Below are 22,225 nucleotides of genomic sequence, written 5' to 3'. Positions count from 1 at the left end.
TTTAAGAACACATTCATGTCCTTTGGACCAGTAGTTCCCTTCACCAAGAAATTAATGTTGCTTATTCCCTCCTCCCCCGCTCTGATTTCTATGATTTATCACAAAGACTAATGAATTGTAATTTCTGGGAGAGGAAGAGCCTTGAAATTTGCATTTTTAACAAGTTCCCTATTGTGATTCTTAGGTATACTAATATTTAAAAGTTGTTTTTAAAAATGATACATCGGCCCTGGCCGATTTGGCTCAGCGGTTAGAGAATCGGCCTGCGGTCCGGAGAGACCCGGGTTCGGTTCCCGCTAAGGGCATGTACCTCGGTTGCAGTTTGTCCCCGGCCCTGGTTGGTCTTGCGGGTGGCAGCCACTCGATGTGTCCCTTTCACGTCGATGTTGCTCTCTCTCTTCCTATCTCTCCCTCCCACTCTATCTGTGCAAAAAATGGAAAAATGTCCTCGGGTGAGGATAAAAATAAATAAAAAAATAAAAATGATACATCGTCCTGAATTTGTTTTTAGGGAAAAAAATGAACTTGGCTTTTTATGTTTCTTTAATGTTCATTTCATAATTTATTTTCACTGCAGTTTCATATATCTAAGTAATAAAATGTTAGGTGACTATGTTGAAAATTATAATTGAAAAACAATGTATGTTGTAGTTGGAAGAGCTATTGAGTGTTATTGCACAGTGAATCGAATAAATAGAGAAACATAAAAATTAAATTCTAAATGTTATTTTGCTAAAATTTTAATCAAGAGAGTTTTATAAAGGTTTTACTGTTTTTATTTTTTAGAGATCTTAGAAAATTCAAAGATGCCAAGAAGCAGTTTGAAAAAGTCAGTGAAGAGAAAGAAAATGCATTAGTAAAAAATGCTCAAGTACAGAGAAACAAACAGCATGAAGTTGAAGAAGCCACAAACATTCTGACAGCAACAAGAAAATGTTTTCGACACATAGCCCTCGACTATGTACTTCAGGTATATTTATTATATTTTTTCAAAAAATGCTTACTAAACATGTCATTACTTTTTGAGTAATTGCACTGAAAAAAATTAATAATAAATTTTTAACATTTTATAATTAAAACATTTTACTTGTTTGTATATCTGTGTTTTGAGCAATGGGAATGGCACCAGATGTTAGACCAGAGGGGCCAGACTGGACCTGAGTTCAGCAACCTTTGTTCTTGAGTTCTGAATGGAAAGAATTCAAAGCCAAGACTAAAACTATAAGAGAACACTTATTTTGAAAGTCACGAGTAGAAGTAGTAATTTGTAGAAGAAATAGACTAAGGAAACAAGTCATAGCGGCAAAAGAAGGGCCCTTGGAACTTGGGAGTGAGGAAGCTTAGGTAAGGTGCTTGAGGGAGGGGGAAGAGAAAGGTGCAGCCATGCTCCCTGGAGGGAGAGTGCACTGGGTCCTCTGTCCTAAGGGTTTTAAGGATGGAAATTTTAGGGGAAGTCCCAGGGGAAGATCTTTTCTTTCTTTCTTTTTTTTTTTTTAAACCCTCACCCGAGGATATTTTTCCATTTATTTTCAGATGGAGTGGGAGAGAGAGAGAGAGAGAGAAAGAGAGAGAAAGAAACAGAAATACCCATGGGAGAGAGACACATCGATTGGTTGCCTCCCACATGACCCTGACCAGGGCCAGGGTCGAACTGCAACAGAGGTATGTGCCCTTGACCAGAATCGAACCTTCAACTCTTGGGTCCACAGGCCAACACTCTAGAATTGAACCCCCAACTCTTTGATCTGCGGGGTCGATACTCTAACCTGACTGCTGAGCCAAACGTGCCAGGGCCCAGGGGAAGATTTTAATCTGCATCTGATTGATTGCTTATCTCCATTTCATTTAATTTTTTCCTGGTGTTTTGTTGTGTTTGGGACATGTTTTTTTTTGTCTCTTGATTTTGGCTACTTCCCTGTGTTTGTTTCTGTGTATTATGAAGAGTTGCTATGTCTCCTCGGCTTTGTTAGGGTGGCCTGTTGTAGTAGGTGTCCTGTAGGGTCCAGTGGCACAGCCTCCCTGGTCACCCTAGCTGGGCCCTCGAGGTTCACCCCTGGTGTGGACTCTACACCCTTCTGTTGTAATCGAGTCTTGATTGCTGTTGGCATGTCATTGGGAGGGGTTTACTTAGACTTGTCAGCTGCAAGGACTGGCTGTGCTCACTAACCACTGACCTCTGACTGCCTTGGATGATCAGCTGTGTAGGTGCCCACCACACAGAGCAAGACTTACTTCATCAGGGTTCTGGTACCCACTGAGTCCACTCCTTGAGTGTGTCGCTTGTGGAGGTGATTGGATGGTGGTGCTTTGACATGGTCTGAAGCTATCCACTGGATGTGCTGGCTCTGAAGCAAGGTCAGCCATTGCCTAAGTTCTACCCAGGGCCACCAGGCATAAGCTACAAAGCTATCTGTAGATGGCTACATCTTGTGCTGGGCTTGGAGGTGCCTAGGCAAAGACAAGCTGTGAACCAAGTCTTGCTGCTTCTGGTGCCAGGCCTGGGGCCACTTAGTGTGAGGTATAGGGCTTGCTGAGGCCAGATACTGCTTGTTTGAGAGGATTTAGGAAAATCTGAAGCAGGAGCCAATATAGGCTATTCCTATGGTAAAGCAACTGGAAACAGCTTGGGTGGGCCTGAAAGTTGGGTTGGGTGGGGCGGGCCTCTGGGCAGAGAAAACAGTGTGAGCCAGGTTGCTGGAGTCCCAGATATGGCACCCATCTATAGGTCCCATGGGGGATGAGCACACCAAAGCATCAACAGCCTCTCCCAGCTTTCCTGGAGAAAGCTGCCTTTCCAGCTCTGTCACCCTAATGCCAAACAACTCAGTTCTTCCCTGTGTGTCTCTGGTGCTTCCCCCACACTGGAGCCTGGAGGAACTGAGTCCAAGTAAGTCCATGCACGGGCCCTTTTAGAGGAACTGCCTGGGACTCCAGAAGCCTCAGCCTCCACCTCCCTCAGCCTCAGTTCCTGCTGGTTTTTATAGCCAGAAGTTATGGGGATTTCTCTTCCTGGCACTGGAACCCTGAGCTCGGGGGCCTGGTGTGTGATGAGGACCCCTCACTCCTCAGGAAGGACCTTCACAGCTCAGCTATCCCTCTTGATTTTTCATCTGCCACACGTATGTGTCGGACCAGCCCATTGCGCCTCCACCCCTTCTACCAGTCTCATTGTGGCTTCTTTAATTTTGTAGCTGTAGGACTTCTATTCAGCTTGATTTCACGTAGTTTTGAATGATGGTTGTTCTGTACGTTAGTTGTAATTTTGATTTGGTTTTGGGAGGAAGTGAGTACTGTGTTTACCTATCCCACTATCTTGACTGGAAGTCTATCTAAAGCTTAAAAGCTTTCAAGTTTTGGGAATTATCTTTTCTAAATCTTCTGTTATAATACAGCAGTGAGTCCCCAGAGATTGCTGACTTTGTGGTAATCCTCACTCGAGGACATTTTTCCATTTTTTGTTCAGGTAGAGTGGGAGGGAGAGAGAGGAACAGAGAGAGAGAGAGAGAGAGAGAAACATCGATGTGAAAGGAACACATCGAGTGGCTGCCACCCGCACAACCGACCAGGGCCGGGGACAAACTGCAACCGAAGTACGCGCCCTGAGTGGGAACCGAACCCGGGTCTCTCAGGACCGCAGGCCGACACTCTAACCGCTGAGCCAAACCGGCCAGGGCTTTAGACTGTTTCTTAAAACAATACATACAGCCCTGGCCGGTTTGGTTCAACGGTTAGGGCGTCGGCCTGCGGTCCTGAGAGACCTGGGTTCGGTTCCCGCTAAGGGCATGTACCTCGGTTGCAGTTTGTCCCCGGCCCTGGTCGGTTGTGCGGGTGGCAGCCACTCGATGTGTTCCTTTCACATCGATGTTTCTCTCTCTCTCTGTTCCTCTCTCTCCCTCCCACTCTACCTGAACAACAACAACAAAAAAAACAAAACAAAAAAAAACAATACATACATAATAGTATATAATTAAAAACTACTCAGATAACTTTGCATAACAGAAGAAAATGACTAAGATATTTTCTCTAAAGTTCTCTTTTAGATAAATGGGAAATTAAAATGAAAAAAATTAAGTAAACTCCCTTAATTAATGAAAGGCTTCGAGAATGGAGTAGTTATGTATTTCCTGCATGTCACCTATCCCATTTCACTGAAATGGCTTATGCTAAAAGTGTTATTTATTGTTTACACTTTAGTTTTTAGCTAATTTGACTGTTGTGTTTCACTGAAAATGTAGGCCATACTCCCCTTGAAACATACTTTTGTTTTGATTTATCTCAAACCATGTTTAGATTATCTTTTTTTTATCCTCATCTGAGGTTGCATTCATCTTCAGATAGAGCGAAAGGGAGAGAGAGAGGAAGAGAGAGAAACATCGATGTGAGAGAGACGTATCGACTGGCTGCCACTCACACGACCCCAGCCAGGTCAGGGATAAACTGCAACCGAAGTATGTGCCCTTAGCGGACACCGAACCTGGGTCTCTGGACTGCAGGCCAGTGCTCTAACCGCTGAACAAAACTGCCCAGAGCTAGATTATTTTTTCAATTTCTGCCATGGGCTTCTCTCCTTTGCCCACTTTTTCACTCTCATTTTTAGGGTCTTATCTTTGGTCCTTTTCTTTTCTGACTATAATTTCTCTGACAGTCTCATCATGCCCCCTTGCTTAAATTACCACCATATACAGACTCTTTTTTTTTTTTTTTTTTGCAGAGTACCTCATTCTTTTTGTGTCCAAAGCTGAAATCTCATACAGCTTCCTTTTGTTCTTACCTGAGTGAATGGTATTACCCTCTTAATCAAAGAAGTTGAAAATTGGGGAATCAGATAATCTCCTCATCCTCAGCTACTATATCTGGCAATCAAAACTGCCTTGAAAAGTTCTGTGTACCTTTAAATCTGTTCTCTCACCTTAACACCAGTTCTTATTGTTTTTATTTATTTATTTTATTTTTTAAAATTAATTTATTTTTGTTACAGATGTTTCTCCATTTCCCCCCACTGATACCCCCTTCTCCCTCCCTCTCCACCCTGTCCCCAGCTTTGTTGTCCATGTCCATTGTTCATGCATACATGCATATAAGTTCTGTGGTTTATCTCTCTCCCCCACCCCCTCTTCTGGGGATTGTCAGTCTGTATCCCGCTTCCACGTCTCTGGGACTACCCCGTTGCTCAGACTGTTATGTTCATTATATTCCACAAGTAAGTGAGATCGTGTGATATTTGTCTTTCTATGCTTGGCTTGTTTCGCTTAGGATAATACTTTCTAGGTCCCTCCATGTCATCTCAAAGTATAAGAGATCTTTCTTACAGCTGCATAGTACTTCATTGTGTACATGTACCATAGCTTTTTTATCCATTTGTCTACTGCTGGACATTTGGGCTGTTTCCAGATCTTAGCTATTGTAAATAGTGCTGCTACAAACATGGGGGTACATATATTCTTTCTGATTGGTGTTTCAGGCTTCTTAGAGTATATTCCTAGAAGTGGGATCACTGGGTCAAATGGCAGTTCAATTCTTAATTTTTTGAGGGAACACCATATTGTTTTCCATAGTGGCCGCACCAGTCTGCATTCCCACCAGCAGTGTACTAGAGTCCCCTTTTCTACACAAACCTTGCCAAACACTTGTTTGATGATTTGTTGATGGCGGCCATTCTTACAGGTCTGAGGTGACACCTCATTGTTTTTTTCTTACTGTTTTTAAAAAAATATGTTTTCATTGATTTTTAGAGAGAGGAAGGAGGAGAGAGAGAGAGAGAGAGAAATATTGATATGAGAGAGAAACATCGGTCTGTTGCCTTCCATATGCTCCCTGACCAGGGATTGAACCCAAAACCTGGGCATGTGCCCTGACCAGGAATTGAACCATCCACCTTTTGGTGTATGAGTCAACGCTCAACCAACAGAGCTACACCGACTAGGACTCTTACTATTTTTTATCTAGAGTATTAAGATATTCTCATGCGGTTGGTCTTTCTTGCATTGCTTTTACTAGCCCCATTACTAATTCATTCTCGGTTCTGTGGTCAGAGTTTCAAACTTCTCCAGGCAGAATGAATTATTTTTGCCTCTGCCTCTTATGTGCTGCACTAATACGGGCATACACATTGCTGCTGGAGCACTTAACCCATTTATTGTAATTATTTATTAATATGTCTTCTCTACTTCTAGATTGTATCCCTTCTCTTTCATGTGTAGTGGTTAGAAAATAGGTAATAAATGTTTTTTGAAAGAATGAATGGCTTACTTTTAAATTTAATTTGGAGAAGGGGATTCAGCTAAAATATTTGTTATTTTCAAACTTACATATTATAAATTATCCATTTTCTTGGTGTCCAGTAGTTTTAAGTTAGGAGTCCGAGTCCCACCTTCCATATAACTATTAGTTTGATTTTTCTGATGAGAACTGTTGTGTCATTTTATTATATGACCAAAGTGTTTAATTTAGAGAATAGTAATAAATGCCCCGATTTATAAAGGTTGTCATGCTTTAACTTTTCTAATTTGAATTTAGCTGTGTGTGTCCCCCCCCACCCCCCCATTTGAGTGCTGTTTTTCATTGCCAGATGGGGAAACACCAAACCAAACCAAAACCAAAACAAAGCCTCTTTTAACATTTTTCAAAGTTTGAATAATAGATTATTTGTATCCTCTGCTTTTACTTAGAGCATGTTAATATTTTAGTTCTAAAAATGGACTAGACCTTGAAAGAGACAAGCAGAAGAAACTAGTGCTTAGTTAAGAAAAGTTATTTAAATTTGTCTTGGTTTGATTTTGTTTTCTAATTAGTGCTTTAAAGTTACTTTATAGATCAACAGGCAGAATATTCAGTGAGAAGGGCATATTAAAAAGACAGATATTCTGTAAAACCTGTCTTTTGACAATATTATTAAAAAGTGAATTATTTTTTTAATTAATTAATTAATTTATTTTTGTTATAGATGGGTCTCTCTTTTTCCCCCATTGACACCCTCCTCCCAATCTCGTGCCCCCGCCCCCCAGCAATATTGTCTATGTCCTTGTTTACACATACATGTGTATAAATTCTGTGGTTTATCTCTTCCCTCCCTCCACATCCACCTCTTCTGAGGTTTGTCAGTCTGCATCCCACTTCCATGTTTCTGGGTCTGTTTTGTTCCTCAGCTTGTTTTGTTCATTAAATTCAACAGATAAGTGAGATCATGTGATATTTGTCTTTCTCTGATTGGCTTGTTTCACTTAGGATAACGCTCTCCAGGTTCTTCTGTGTCATCTCAAAGGATAAGAGATCTTTCTTTCTTACGGCTTCATAGTATTCCATTGTGTGTATGTACCAAGGCTATTTTATCCACTCATCTATTGACGGACACTTGGGTTGTTTCCAGACCTTAGCAGTTGTAAATAGTGCTACTATGAACATAGGCCTGCATATATTCTTTCTGATTGGTGTTTCAGGCTTCTTAGGGGTATATTCCTAGAAGTGGGATCACTGGGTCAAATGGCAGTTCAAGTTTTAATTTTTTGAGGAAACACCATATTGTTTTCTATAGTGGCTGCAACAGTCTACATTCCCACCAGCAGTGTACTAGAGTCCCCTTTTCTCCACACCCTCGCCAGCACTTGTTTGATGATTTGTTGATGGCAGCCATTCTGGTAGGTGTGAGGTGATACCTCATAGTTGTTAAAAGTGAATGATTCTTATCTATAAACATTTTATTTTACTAAGTTGATATATAATACAAAAATAAAATGTTTGTTATGAATTTCTAGAGTTGGGAGATAAACCACAAAATGTAAATTTCTTAATTTACTGATCTTTTAGTAAGTTTAGTGTAATTAAAATATTTATTTAAACTCTTAATTAATTTAACAATTATTTATCGAGTACTTATGTACCACTTAGAGAATATACCTGGGAATAAGGCAAGCCCTTGATGTCACAGAGCTTATACTTTAGCTGGGGAAGAGACACAAATAAGAAAATATAAGGGCCCTAACCAGTGTGGCTTGGTTGGACATTGTCCCCAGTACAAAAGATTGCTGGTTCTATTCTTGGTCAGGGCACATGCCCGGGTTTCGGGCTTGATCCCCTGGTAGGGGGCAAGCAGGAGGCAGCCGATGCATGTTCTACTCTCACATCGATGTTTCTCTTTCTCCCTCTCTAAAAATCAATAAGAATGTTTTTAAAAAATTAAAAAAGAAAAATAAGTATAAGGTAGTTATGATTGCTATGAAGAAAATAAATAGGGTTGATGTAATAGAGAGTGTGTATGGGCCTACTTTAGACCCTTGTAAAGAAGTAGTATTTAAACTATCTTAACATGAAGTTAGAACATCTAGTATGCAGACATTGAGGTGGGAGTAGTCTTGAATTGTGGTTGACCACAAAAAGGGGGAAAGTGGTAGAACACTAGGTTGGGGAGATAGGGCAATCACAAAGGGCCTTGAAGGCTGTAGTAGGGAGTTGGCAGGTTTTAAGCTAGACAGAACATGATCTTATTTGTGTTTTTTTTTTTAATCCTCACTTGAGGACATTTTTTTAAAATTTTTTGTTCAGATAGAGAGGGAGGGAGAGAGAGAGAAAGAGAGGGACACATCGAGTGGCTGCCACTCACACGACCCAACCAGGGCTGGGGACAAACTGCAACTGAGGTACATGCCCTTGGCGGGAACTGAATCCGGTTCTCTCTGGACCGCAGGCCGACGCTCTAACCACTGAGCAAAACTGGCCAGGGCTTATTTGCGTTTTAAAAAGACCACTCTGGTTGCCGAATGGACTGTAGGGAGTCTAGAGTGGGAACACTAATTCATAGACTATTGGAGTCCAGAGGAGATATCATGGCGGTTGATGGTAGTGGTAAAGTGATTACAGTTTGCATTAGGATATATGTTGAAGGGGTCTTGAGCAAATGAGGAGAAAAGATGGAATTCTAAGAAATTCAAATATCTATCAAAGTGATAGTTTTAGCACTACAATATTATGATTTAAACTCAACCAGTTTTTTCTTTGAGATAAAAAATGGATTAGAATTGTATTGGTATGTTTGTCTTAGCTGTAAGACCCTACACAAAAAATAGGGCAAAGGATGAAAAATTTGAACTTTGTTTTATTTACTTTTTTGGAAAAAATGTTAAACCATTAGAATAAACAACTTTTACAATGTTGCATTATGGATTAGTTTTTTAAATAATAGGTGGATGATTAACCTAGTGTATTTTTCCTCAGATTAATGTCCTTCAATCAAAAAGGCGATCAGAAATCCTAAAATCAGTAAGATATTTATTGAAATGATGTTTTAAATACTTTAATATGAAATTACATGTACATATTTAAGTGTTTAAAGAAGCATGATATGTGTGTATGTATGTATTTATTTATTCCAGGTGCATAATTAATCCTACGTTTTTTAAAAAAAATTTTTCTTTATTGATTTTAAAGAGAGAAGATGGGAGAGGGAGAGAGAGACTGAGACATCGATGAGAGAGAACATTGATTGGCTGCCTACTGTGTGCCCCCCACTGGGGATCAGGCTCACAACCTGGGCATGTGCCCTGACTGGGAATCGAACCAGCTGTCTCATACTGCATGGATCAATGCTCAACCACTGAGCCACACTGACTGGGCTTACTTTTTTTTTAAATCCTCACCCGAGGATATTTTTCTGTTTATCATCAGATAGAGTGGGTGGGTGGAAAAGGGAAGGAGAGAGAGAGAGAGAAAAATCAATGTGAGAGAGACACATGACTGGTTGCCTCCTGCACCACCCGACCTGGGCCAGGGACGAACCGCAACCAAGGTACGTGCCCTTGACCAGAATTGAACCCTTGAGTCATTGGTCAGTGGGCCAGTGCTCTAACCGCTGAGCCAAATTGGCCAGGGCTAATCTTACTTTTTATTTATTTTTTTTGTACTAATTATATATCATCCATTCTTTTTTTATCCTCACCTAAGGATACTACTTTTTTTTTTTTTAATCCTCACCTGAGGACTTTTTTTTGCATTTATCTTGAGATAGAGCAGGAGGGAGAGAGAGAGAGAGACATCGAAGAGAAACATCAATGGGAGAAAGACACATTGAGTGGTTGCCACCCACACAATCCCAACCAGGGCCGGGGACAAACTGCAACTGAAGTTTGCAGTTCCTTAGTGGGAACCGAACCCAGGCCTATCTGGTTTGCAGGCCGATGCTCTAACTGCTGAGCCAAACTGGCCAGGGCCAAGGATACTTTTCCCATTGACTTTTAGAGAGAGTGGAAGGGAGGGAGGGAGGTGGGGCAGGGGTAGAGAAATATCAGTGTGAGAGAGACACATCATTTGGTTCCCTCCCATATGTACCCAACCTTGGGCTGGGGTTTGAACCTGCAACCCAGGTACATGCCCTTGACTGGGAATCAAATCCAAAACCTTCGGTCTGTAGGCCAACACTCTAACCACTGACCCAAACTGGCCAGGGCACGAATTATTTCTTTATATTGTTTTGTAACTTTCTTTTTTTACTAATACACTCCAAAGTCATCATATGTCATTAAATATTTTTTTAATGATGACTTTTGTGGCCAGGTAGAGCTCTACCATATGAATTTATGGAGGTATAGGCAAACTTTTGAAGGGCTAGGTAGTATAAATATGTTGGGTTTTGTGGGTAGTATGGTCTGTATCACAACTACTCACCTGTTCTGTTGTTATGAGAAAGTAGCCATAGACAATATATAAATGAATGACATGGCTGTGTTCCAACAAAACTTTTTTATGGACATGGAAATTTGAATTTTATATAATTTTTACACATCATGAATTTTATGTCTTTTCATCTTCTTTCACTCATTTCTAAATGTAAAAACCATTGTTAGCTCATCAACCATTGAAATACAGGGGGTAGAACTAGATACAGTTTGCTGGTCATAAGTTGCAGACCATGAATACACCACAAATTAACTTCACCCACTAATGGATTTTTTTTTCATTAATGGATTTTTAAGTAATTTTCATGTTTTAAAAAAAATTTTTTTTCTTTATTTATTTTTAGACAGAGAGGAAAGGAGAGGGAGACAGAGATAGAAACATCAATGAGAGAGAACATCGTTTGGCCGCCTCCTGCACGCCTCCCACTGGGGGTTTGGCCCACAACCTGGGCATGTACCCTGACTGGGAATGGAACCAGGGACCTCTTGGTGCATGAGTCAGTGCTCAACCACTGAGCCACACTGGCCGGGCATAATTTTCATGTTTTTGACATTGATGTAAACTTTATAATGATCATTCTAATGAATAATATGATTATTTCCTTAGGATAGATTAAGACAAGTGATTAGTCAAAGGGTATAAACACTTAAGACTTTTAAAAGATACTGTCAAATTTCAAGGGTTACACAGTATTTCCACTAGTAGTGTGTTCTAGTGAACATTTTCCACCTTTTACCTATACCAGGTATTAGTTACAATTTTGGGTAGATAATGTAATCTGATTGTTCAATTTTGCATTTATTTAATACAAATGAATTTGAACATTTTTTTCATATATTTTTGGCCAGTCATGTTCCCTATTTATGTCCTTTGTCTCTTCTGTTTGAGTGTTCATCTTTTTTAAACTGATTTGTAACATCTCTTACGTATTAGGACTGTTAACACTTTGTCATGTGTTGGTTTCTAGTTTATCATTTATTTTTTAATATACCCACTCGTTTTGATGTGCTGGAGTTTACGCTTTTATATAGTTGTAGCTATTAATATTCCCCCTTTTAACATACATTTCATTATTTTTTTAATTATATTCACAATGTTGTACAGCCATTTTTATCTAATTCCAGAATAATATTTTAGTGAGCTTTGTCTTTTTGTCTTTGTGTTTTATTTAATTGGTTTTTCTTTTTTTAATAAAATATTTTGAAGGATTCTTGAGTACTACTAACATGACTTATTTTATATTTCAGAGAATTAAACATGCATACTCTTGCTAAAAATAACATGGATTTTAGAGGATTCTTTTAGTATTGTGATTGAATTATTTAATTCCTTTTCATATGCCAACTTAACTAATAAAAGTAGGTGTGATTTTTCCTTATCTCATGAATAGGTAAAATATAGGAAAACTTGGAAAAAATCTCAACCCATTAATGACGTTTTGGATTTTTGGAATGAATATAAAGAAACCTTCATAACAAAGTCTGTTGACTCATTTTATTTTGGTATCTTGAGAAAAAAAATGAGCATTCCCCTTCTTTGGGTTGTGTTTGGTGATCTAGTAGGTTGTAAAGTGTTTGTGATTGTTTTAGTTTGAGTACTTTATATTTCCCCTTTTAATCTTTTAATGTCTTATTTGCAATTTAAGGTTTTGCCAGTGAGTTTGGTTGAAAGTCACATAGATATTTCATAATGCAACTAGGATGATAATGAATCTTTTGAAGACTTGATTCTTTGAACTGTTACAATGAAAATGTTGATTTTTCTGGATATAGTCCAAACAACTGAAATTTGGGGCACTGTTAAAATATTAAACTGTTTAAACTTTTTTTAAAAATAAAATTTATTGTCATATTTGCAGATGTTTCTAAAATATTCTTTTAAGAAAAATGACTCAGTTTAATTTTAAATAGTTTTGATATTTTGGGCTCTTGAGGAATAATTTTTAAACATTAGGTAGGAAGGATAAGGATTTTTAAGAATTGATTTTAAAATGCTAATCATTTTTTTTTTGTTCTATCAGATGTTATCTTTTATGTATGCCCACTTGGCCTTCTTTCATCAAGGATATGATCTATTTAGTGAACTTGGGCCCTACATGAAGGATCTTGGTGCACAGGTATACCTCTTGATTCTGTGTTATACACATATTTTTTTACATTGAGATATACATGACACATAACATTATATTACTTTAAGGTATACAATAAAGTGATTTCATACACACAAACATGCAAATGATCACCATAATAAGTCTAATTAACACCCATCACCCCATATAGTTTTAATTTTTTTCCTTGTGATGAGAACTTTAAAGATCTATTCTCATATCAACTTTCAAATATATAGTACAGTATTATTAACTGTAGTCACCATGCTGTACATTACATCTGCAGGACTTATTTTATAACTGAAAGTTTGTACCTTTTGGAATTGCTGGGACATATGGTAGTTCTATTTTTATTTTTTGAAGAACCTTCATACTGTTTTCTATAGTGGCTTTATTAATTTACATTCCCACCAACAGTGTACCAAGGGTTCCTTTTTCTCCTCATTCTGGCCAACCTTTGTTATTCCTTGTCTTTTTGATAATAACCATTCTAACAGGTATGAGGACATAATCCTATTGTGGTTTTGATTTGCATTTCCCTGATGATTAGTGACATTGCATACTTATTCAGTCACTTTTTTTGTCACTTGCATGTCTTCTGTTGAAAAAAATGTCTGTTCAGATCCTTTGCCTGTTTTATTTTTTTTCTTTTTACTTTTTTTTTTTTTTTTTAATCCTCACCCGAGGACATTTTTTGTTCAGGTAGAGCGGGAGGGAGAGAGAGAGAGAGAGAGAAACATCGATGTGAAAGGGACACATCGAGTGGCTGCCACCTGCACGACCAACCAGGGCCGGGGACAAACTGCAACCGAGGTACATGCCCTTAGCGGGAACCGAACCCGGGTCTCTCGGGACCGCAGGCCGACACTCTAATCGCTGAGCCAAACTGGCCAGGGCTGCTTGTTTTAAATCGATTGTTTTTTTCTTTTTTTCTATTAAATTGTATGCATTCTTTATATATTATGAGTATTAACCTTTTATGAGATAAAGGATTTGCAGATATTTTTTGCCATTGGGTAGGTTGCCTTTTCATTTTATTGATGGTTTCCTTTGCTGTGCAAAAGGTTTTTAGTTTGATGTAGTCCCACTTTTTTATTTTTGCTTCTGTTGCCTTTGCTCAGATATTTATATTTTAGAAGAAATTTAGGATATTGGGGAATTTAATATTCACTTATTTAATAAGAAGTTTGATGCTATGACATATTTATATATGGGTTAAATATGTAACCAAAAATTAGGTTAAAGTTAAAAATATTACTATTATTATTTTTTTGTATCCTCAACTGAGGACATTTATTTTATTTATTTTTTTTATTTTGCATTTATCTTGAGATAGAGCGGGAGGGAGAGAGAGAGAGAAACATCTATGTGAGAGAGACACATTGACTGGTTGCCACCCACATGACCCCAGCTGAAGCCGGGGACGAACCACAACCGAGATACATGCCCTTAGTGGGAACCAAACCCGGGACTCTCTGGTCCGAGGACTGACGCTCTACCGCTGAGCCAAACTGGCCAGGGTTAAAGTTAAAAATATTATAAATAGTATATGAGAGTACTGAAAAGGAGAATTTAAAAACAAAGTGTCTGTTTTGCAGTATACATAATGATTTAGTTTCTTACATTTGGAAAATTGAGTTACTGTCTTAATTGGTTTTTCATTTGAGTTATAACTCTTTGTTTTCAAAAATGTTGTATTTTGCTACTTTGAATAATACAATTTTAGAAGCTTAAGATTTAGAACTCTTGTGAACCTTTTCATTTTATATAAACACATGCACATGCGTGGATTATACATGTATAAGAATACTATATAGAAGTTTCATTGTGTTCAAATTATTTTTGATATCTGATTAGAAATTTATATTTGATCTGTTCTTGGATATTCTTTTTTTGTTGATTAATGAGCTCTCTGGATTTAATGGTATCAATTTTTAGGTGATTTTCTTTTCCAAATGGTTCAGGTTACTTTTGAAGGAAAGGAAATTAAGATGAAAACTAGAGTTTAGGGAAATGGGGAAAAGATAATAGTGGCATGAGAATTGCATTCACTGACCAAAAATAAATATGGTGCATGCGCATGTGTGTTAGGATGGTGTTAGGAAGGATAGTGTACAGGGCAAATGCTATAAATTACAGAGATACTGTGTTCTGCCTCTACAGGACTTAATTTATTGGAAGAAACCAAGTTACCAGACTATTTTTTAAAAATGTATATTTTTATTGATTTTTTTAGAGAGACAGGAAAGGGGAGAGAGAGAGATAAAAACATCGATGTGAGAGAGAAACATCGATCAGCTGCCTCCTGCACACCCACTACTGGGGATCAAGCCTGACACCTGGGCATGTGCCCTGACCAGGAATCAAACCAGGACCTCTCAGTCCATGGGTGATGCTCAATCCACTGAGCCACACCGGGCAGTCAAATTATCAGACTATTATTCTCTGTGCTGCGTGCCGTGTCTTGGTATATAAATTGAGATTAGGTTTGTTTGCATGTGATAGAAAACTGAAAAGCAGTAGCTTCAACAAGATAGAATTTTATTTCTCCTATGTAGAGTTAGAGAAAGGCCTGATATGGTGGTCAGTTGGTCTGCAGGTACCCCGACTTATATCTTTTGATTGTATCTCATGGTTCAAAGTGGCTGATAAAACTTTAGCCATCATACCACAGTTCCTACTAACAGGAAGACAGAAAGGGGAATGATGTATTCCCTTTCCTTAGGAATATTTCCTGGAAATTTTATACTTTTTTGTCACGCTAGCTGCAAGGAAAGCTGGGAAAGATAGACTTAGTTCCAGGTAACTATGTGGCCTACGAGAATTTAGGGGTTCTATTATTAAGACAGAAGGAGAGAAAATGGATATTGATGGACAGTCAGCTGTCTCTACCACGTAGTGGAGGGTCAAAGTGTTAAAGGAATACAGGGCGGGGCAAAAGTATGTTTACAGCTGTGAGTATGCCAAAGAGTTTATTTGTATATTACTTATTAATTACTGTATTATTTTCCGTATGAACAACTGTAAACCTACTTTTGGCCCACCCTGTATTCAGACAGGCCATCTAACCCAGACTTGGGAAGAAGGCAAGACCTAGGTACTAGGAATTCTCCACATATTATCTAACATTAGACTGTAATCTTACATTAAGTACAATTTATTAAAAAATGAGTTGGATTGTAGTTGACTAGTTAAAATAATTGTGTATTTTAGATATATATTAATTTCACTTTTACCAGGTATCAAATAATTTTGCAGGTCTTTGAAAAGCATCTAAGCCCTGGTAGCTTTAGTGCCTAGTGGATAATGTAGCCTGGGTAGAGGTGGCCAGTTAGGATATTCTTTCAGTAATTCAGTTATCAGATAATGACATCTGGAATTAGATTTATGGCAGTAGGGATGGACTCAGACGTAAGGGGTATTTAAGATAAAACCTATTTGAAGGTGGTGGGACATGATGAGTTCAGGTTTAAATGTGTTGATTTTTGTGGATAGAATATCTAAATGGATATATCTGGAGCTCAAGAGAAAGATACAGACTAAAGGAGGCAATAGCATATAATTGCTAATTGCAACCACAAGAGTGGGTGAATTGACCCAAGGAGAGTTAATAGGTATCTCAGAATCATGGAGCTATTTTTTAAAAATGTAAGTGCCCAAACACCATGCCTGAAGATTTTGATTCAATAAGAAGTGAAGGTCAATGTCTACTAGTATAGCGTAGAAAGAGAATTTGGTGTGGGACAGGATCGTAAGAATGACCAATTTATTTATTTATTTATTTATTTTTTTATCCTCACCTGAGGATATTTTTCCATTTATTGTACAGATAGAGTGGGAGGGAGAGAGAGGAAGACAGAGAGAGAGAGAAACATCGATGTGAAGGGACACATCGAGTGGCTGCCACCCGCACGACCAACCAGGGCCGGGGACAAACTGCAACCGAGGTACGCGCCCTTAGCGGGAACCGAACCCGGGTCTCTCAGGACCGCAGGCCGACGCTCTAACCGCTGAGCCAAACCGGCCAGGGCTTAGGTGTTCTTGTGTTTTTTTGTTTATTTGTTTGTTTGTTTGTTTTTATCCTCACCCGAGGATATTTTTCCATTTTTTGTACAGATAGAGTGACCAATTTATTAAGAGATTGTTAGGTAAGAGGAGTTCCATGAGAACAAAATGAGAGGAGGTAGAAAATGGAGACTGTGGTAGCACAGGCTAAGGAAAGAGTGTCTCAAAAAAGGAGGGGGTAGTTAACAGTACAAGTATTGGACTGAAGAGAAGGTCAGGTAAACCTAGGACCTGTTGGGTTTAGCAGCAAGGTTACTTGCTACCTCAGTGAGAGTTGAGGGCTCTAGCAGCAGAAATTTCTAGATCCTTAATTTAGATTTAGAAAGCTAAATTACAGTGAGTAGATGAAAATGAAATGGGCAAGTAGAGAACAGGAAAGAATTTTTAAGAAGTTGTTTTGTAAAGGAAAGAGGGAGAGAGAAGGTGGAAACTAGAGAGGAGTATGAGTTGGAGGAAGGTTTTATTTAAGTTAATATGATTTGCAGATGTGAGGGCCATCTGGCTGCAACATCTGTCACAGCACTGATCGCTACAGTTGATTCGGCTGATCTTGCTGGCTAGGTGGGTGGCCTCTTCCTGCCTTACTGATCCTTGTGTGTCCCTTCTGAAGTGCACTCGATAAAAGAGAACAAGTAGCTGTGCCTCCCCTGCTAGAACCTCCAAACAAGCTCTCAAGTTCTATTTGTAGGAGAACATAGGGTAGTCAAGCTCCCAAGACTCCAGACACATTCAAATGAGGTGCTGCATGTGGCAGTCTGCCTTTCTTAAATAATAAAAAAAAAAGGTAGTATGATTTGCACAAATTTAAACATGTAAGGGAATGGTGGAAGTTGAAAAGCAAAAAGAGAAGTGATGATATCTGTAGGAGGAGTTAATAGGATTCAGCGCACAATTAGAGGATTGGGGTACTTGTCTAGTTACAGGAGCCTGTTAAACTCATAATGTTCAACATTAATAGGAACATGGGGTACATCCTGCTGTGCTCCAAACTCTCTCTTCCTGATACATCCCCACCTCTATGAAACAAGACTGCTAGTCTTCACATCTCCCCTGACCCTCCTCCAAGTTGAAAAATACTTTTTTCTTTTTTCTTTTTGCATTTATCTTCAGATAGAGCGGGAGGGAGGGAGGGAGAGAGAGGGGAAGAGAGAGAGAGAGAAACATCAATGTGAGAGAGAGACACATCGACTGGTTGCCACCCACACGACCCCAATCAGGGTCGGAGACACACTGCAACTGAGATACGTGCCCTTAGCAGGAACTGAACCCAGGACTCTTGTTCATGGGCTGATGCTCTAACTGCTGAGCAAACTGGCCAGGGTGGAAAATACTTTATTCTCCAACAGATTGGGAGGGGAAATTTCCCCCTTTCCGCTGCAAAAACAGTGGGGTGGAATGCAGAAGAGGAATTTACTACCAGTTTGACAGGCAGAAAACAATCATTTGTATTGCAGTACTATGTGGAAGATACAAGCCCTCAAATTTATAAATATTAGGTTGAATCATGGGGGCTGCCTTATACTGCACTTCAGTCTGAATGAATCAATAATATTTATATGCCGTTCAATTAAAGGCTGTAAAACCATGGGATAGGGATTATTCTACTTATTCAGTATAAGAAGCCATTGAGGAGAAACATTTTCCTAGTATAGCATGTACTAGCATTACCCATTAAATCAGTGTTACATGTCACTAAGGTATGTATATATTAGATCCTAAAGTAGAGTAGTATAGTTACCATCTAAATAAAACATAACAGCGATAGTTCTGTTTCAGTTTGTTTTCTTTTGGTTCTTTATTGCTAATCAGTGATACTAAGAATCTATGGCCAGAATTTTCTCTTGTAGAAAAATACACATCATTTGTGATAAAGCGTTAATAAAGGATCAAATAGTTTTTTAAGAAGGCTTTTTTCAATTTAGTTTTTAAAGCTTATCAATGAAAACCTTTGGATGTTTAATACTTTATCTTCCTCCATATTCCTATTAATATTTATTGACCCGTCCCACAGGTCGAGCAACAAGGACTCTAGAGGGGGAATGAGGATAAGGAGGGACGAGAGACATGAGAAATGGAGACAAGACAGGGTTCTGATCAAGTCTCCTTTATTCAGGGGAAATCCACATAATATATAGGGGAAGAAGCAGAAAGACAAGATCATTTGTTGCCAAGCGATAAGTTATTGAGTAACCACCCTAAAGCAATTTCAAGTAAATATCACGGGTGGAACAAAAGATTAGCAAAGACTGGCTTGTTGAGTAAATGGTTCAAAATGAAGAGATAAAGCAGAGATATCCTGCCTTGGGGCAGGAGATGGCAGAGCAGATTTTACTTAATGCAGAGATATCCTGCCTTGGGGCAGGAGGTGGCAGAGCAGATTTTAACAAAATGGATGCCATGCAAAAAGTCTCCCACAATTTATATTTTTATTTATTTCATTTATCACACACTATCTGTTAGAGGTGATGGGGGTTCAAAGATGAAAAGACATTCATCATAATCTAGAAGAGTTGAATCACATAATGGAATATTTTATAACCCAATTGTTTGTTATTCCAGCAAAAAGGAGTACAAAAATCCAGTGAATTTGTCATAATAGTGGAAATCAGCTTTTTCTCTAGATAGAAGATCATCATTTCTGATGGAAAGGAATGGGATTTTATGATTTCATAAGTTTTTTGAGTTAAAAAAAAAACCCTAAAATTGGTGATTTTATACTCTACTCTTATGAATGATTGCTATTCTATTATTATTATTTTTAGCTTTCTCTTTTATTTCATGAATTATTTTTCCACCTTTTAGACTTGATTATGACATTAGGAAGCCAACTTGAAAGTAGGAAGTATCTTGAGTGATTGGAAATCTTATCCTGGTGAATTTGTGAGAGCTGGCATATACTGGCTTCCTTGCTACTTTTTGCTGTTGCAGAAAAAAAAAAATCACCAGTGTATCTTCTTTCTGTCTTTGATGGTAACTACCAGGATTGCTGAGTGGGTCAGTAGGCCATTTAAGCTGGAGTCCTTTTCCTTATTCAAGGAGTGAACATGTTATCACTGTTGTGTCTTTGACAAGGCTTCCTGTTAACATTTGTTTGAATCATGACTGTTCTTAGAAACATTTCCCCTAGAGGAGTTACAGACGTTTTCAAAGAGGATTTGGTACCAGAAAACAAAACAAAACAAAAAAACTTTTAATTGAAAGTTATAGCCAAAATGCCTTTTTATTTATTTTTTTTATCCTCACCCGAGGACATTTTTCCATTTTTTGTACAGATAGAGTGGGAGGGAGAGAGAGGAAGGGAGAGAGAGAGAAACATCAACGTGAAGGGACACATCGAGTGGCTGCCACCTGCACGACCAACCAGGGCTGGGGACAAACTGCAACCGAAGTACGTGCCCTTAGCGGGAACCGAACCCGGGTCTCTCCGGACCGCAAGCCGACGCTCTAACCGCTGAGCCAAACTGGCCAGGGCCAAAATGCCTTTTTAAAATACATTTAAATTGACTGACTTATTGGGACTGTGGTTAAAAAATAAGCATACTGGTATTTTTCTAAGTCTATGTAATTTTCTCCTTTTCTCCCTTTGTAGTTGGATCGACTAGTTGTGGATGCAGCAAAAGAGAAAAGAGAGATGGAGCAAAAACATTCCACCATTCAACAGAAGGTAGCTGAGGGGAAACGTTAAAGGAGATTAATTTTCATTTTACACAATTGTTTGATTATTGGTTTTAGCAAGATATTTTGAGTTTCTTTAATAATTAAATTGTGTACGTGAATTCCTCCTTTTTTGTGAAAAGTAAAATATTTTTCACACGTTCAAGCATTTGTTTTGTTATTCTTTTACATCAAAATATTTGAAAGCCATACTCTTGAACCAGTTTATAAAAATGTCAATCTGTTAGGGCCTCAACTAATTAAAAAGTGGCCCTTAGTTAGAATTTAAAACACTATTTATACTTTTAGTTAGGATATTACCAACCCCTGTAAAGTGTGTGTATGTGGAGGAAGGGTTGGGTTGGAAGCTGTGGATAGGTAGGTAGGGGTGAAGAACAACCTAGCATCAATGTGTATGTTTGGTTATAGACTTTCCATCTGCAAGCACTGTAAGGCAGCACTCCTCATCTCTCATTGGTGCTGAAATTTCACTTGCATTTCTTTTTCTGTTTATCTTCAGATAGAATGGGAGGGAGGGGGCGAGAGAGAGAGAGAGAGAGAGAGAGAAACATTGAAACATTGAAGTGAGAGGGACACATCGACTGGTTGCCTCCCGCACAACCCCGACCAGGGCGGGGTTACCAACCACAACCTAGGTACATGCCCTTGATCGGAATCCAACCCATGACTCATTGGTCCATGGGTCGATGCTCTAACCACTGAGAAAACCGGCCAGGGCTGAATTTCTTGTTAATTTGCCTAAGCCTAGCTAAACTGATATTTGAAAAATACATTTTTGAATGAAAATTTAAACATGAAACCAGTTTTTATTTCTGTGTGCTAAAAACTGGAACTCAACCTAATAATATTTCTCTTGCATAGTCAGTGATCATTTTTGTGTAGTAATCTGAAAACCAAAGGAGAGAATTATAGGTTGAATGTAATAGTATAAGTATGTGACAAGATGCCTTCTATCCTGTGAGGCTTATCCATTGTGTTCCTGATGTACTGACCCTTGCGATTTTCCCAGAAGTGGAAAACTCAACTGTATAATTCGTGGTAGTGGGGGACTGCTTTTGCACTTTCTCCTAAAAGGAAAAAAAAAAAGATGGCTTCTAGCATTGCTTTAAGGAATCTGTTCCCTTGTTGTTGAGCAGTCAAATCAACTATTGTTATGGTTCATTTAGAATTTAAAATACCAGTAAACTAGATCTGACATAGAACATGTCAGTGGTGGGGGGGGGGGGGGAGAAAGTAAAATCAATAATAAAAGTAAGGAAAATTTTATTGATGATGGGTTATTAATAGTCAAAGAGAAACATAGTTTAAAAAAGGGAAGTTTGTCTACCATACTGTCTTTCAGTTAGATACTTCTAGCTATAGTCAGGTAAGACTAACTCCATGTTTTGTTTCTGTTTAAAGTTAAATCACTTTTGGTCATGTAACTTGTTTTAATGACATTACCATGGAAAGATTTTTAAAATTTTGGGACCAATCATTTCTAATTAAAACAAGAGATCATGATATTCGTAGAAATGTGATGATTTGCTTAAACTGAACTATTTGATTAATATTATGTGTCTTTTAATGTCTTCCCCTATTATAAACATAATTCAAAGGTAGTAGATTATTCATTCTAAAATTAATTTATTTGATTTTAAATAATAGTCGATTACTGTTTTCCTTTAAAGAAAGTAATGCTATTTTTGCTCATTATGTATACTTACCTTTTTT

The 22,225-nt window shown here is 38.4% G+C and overlaps 1 protein-coding gene and 1 pseudogene across 5 annotated transcripts in view; both read left to right on the top strand.

The window, feature by feature from the left end:
* Positions 1–22,225, top strand: part of ACAP2 (ArfGAP with coiled-coil, ankyrin repeat and PH domains 2) — a 155,627-nt gene that overhangs the window by 82,379 nt on the left and 51,023 nt on the right. For 4 of the 5 annotated variants that reach the window (XM_036243329.1, XM_036243333.1, XM_036243332.1 and 1 more), the window contains 4 exons: positions 787–970; positions 9,208–9,252; positions 12,686–12,781; positions 20,427–20,501. In XM_036243329.1, coding sequence (XP_036099222.1) covers positions 787–970; positions 9,208–9,252; positions 12,686–12,781; positions 20,427–20,501 — 400 coding nt within the window. The remainder of the gene's footprint in view (positions 1–786; positions 971–9,207; positions 9,253–12,685; positions 12,782–20,426; positions 20,502–22,225) is intronic. The other variant, XM_036243331.1, reaches the window with a different exon arrangement.
* LOC118618041 lies at positions 21,440–21,582 on the top strand (annotated as a pseudogene).

Source organism: Molossus molossus, unplaced genomic scaffold, assembly GCF_014108415.1.
Source record: "Molossus molossus isolate mMolMol1 unplaced genomic scaffold, mMolMol1.p scaffold_m16_p_5, whole genome shotgun sequence".
Taxonomy (NCBI): domain Eukaryota; kingdom Metazoa; phylum Chordata; class Mammalia; order Chiroptera; family Molossidae; genus Molossus; species Molossus molossus.
This window is presented reverse-complemented; position numbering and strand designations above follow the sequence as displayed.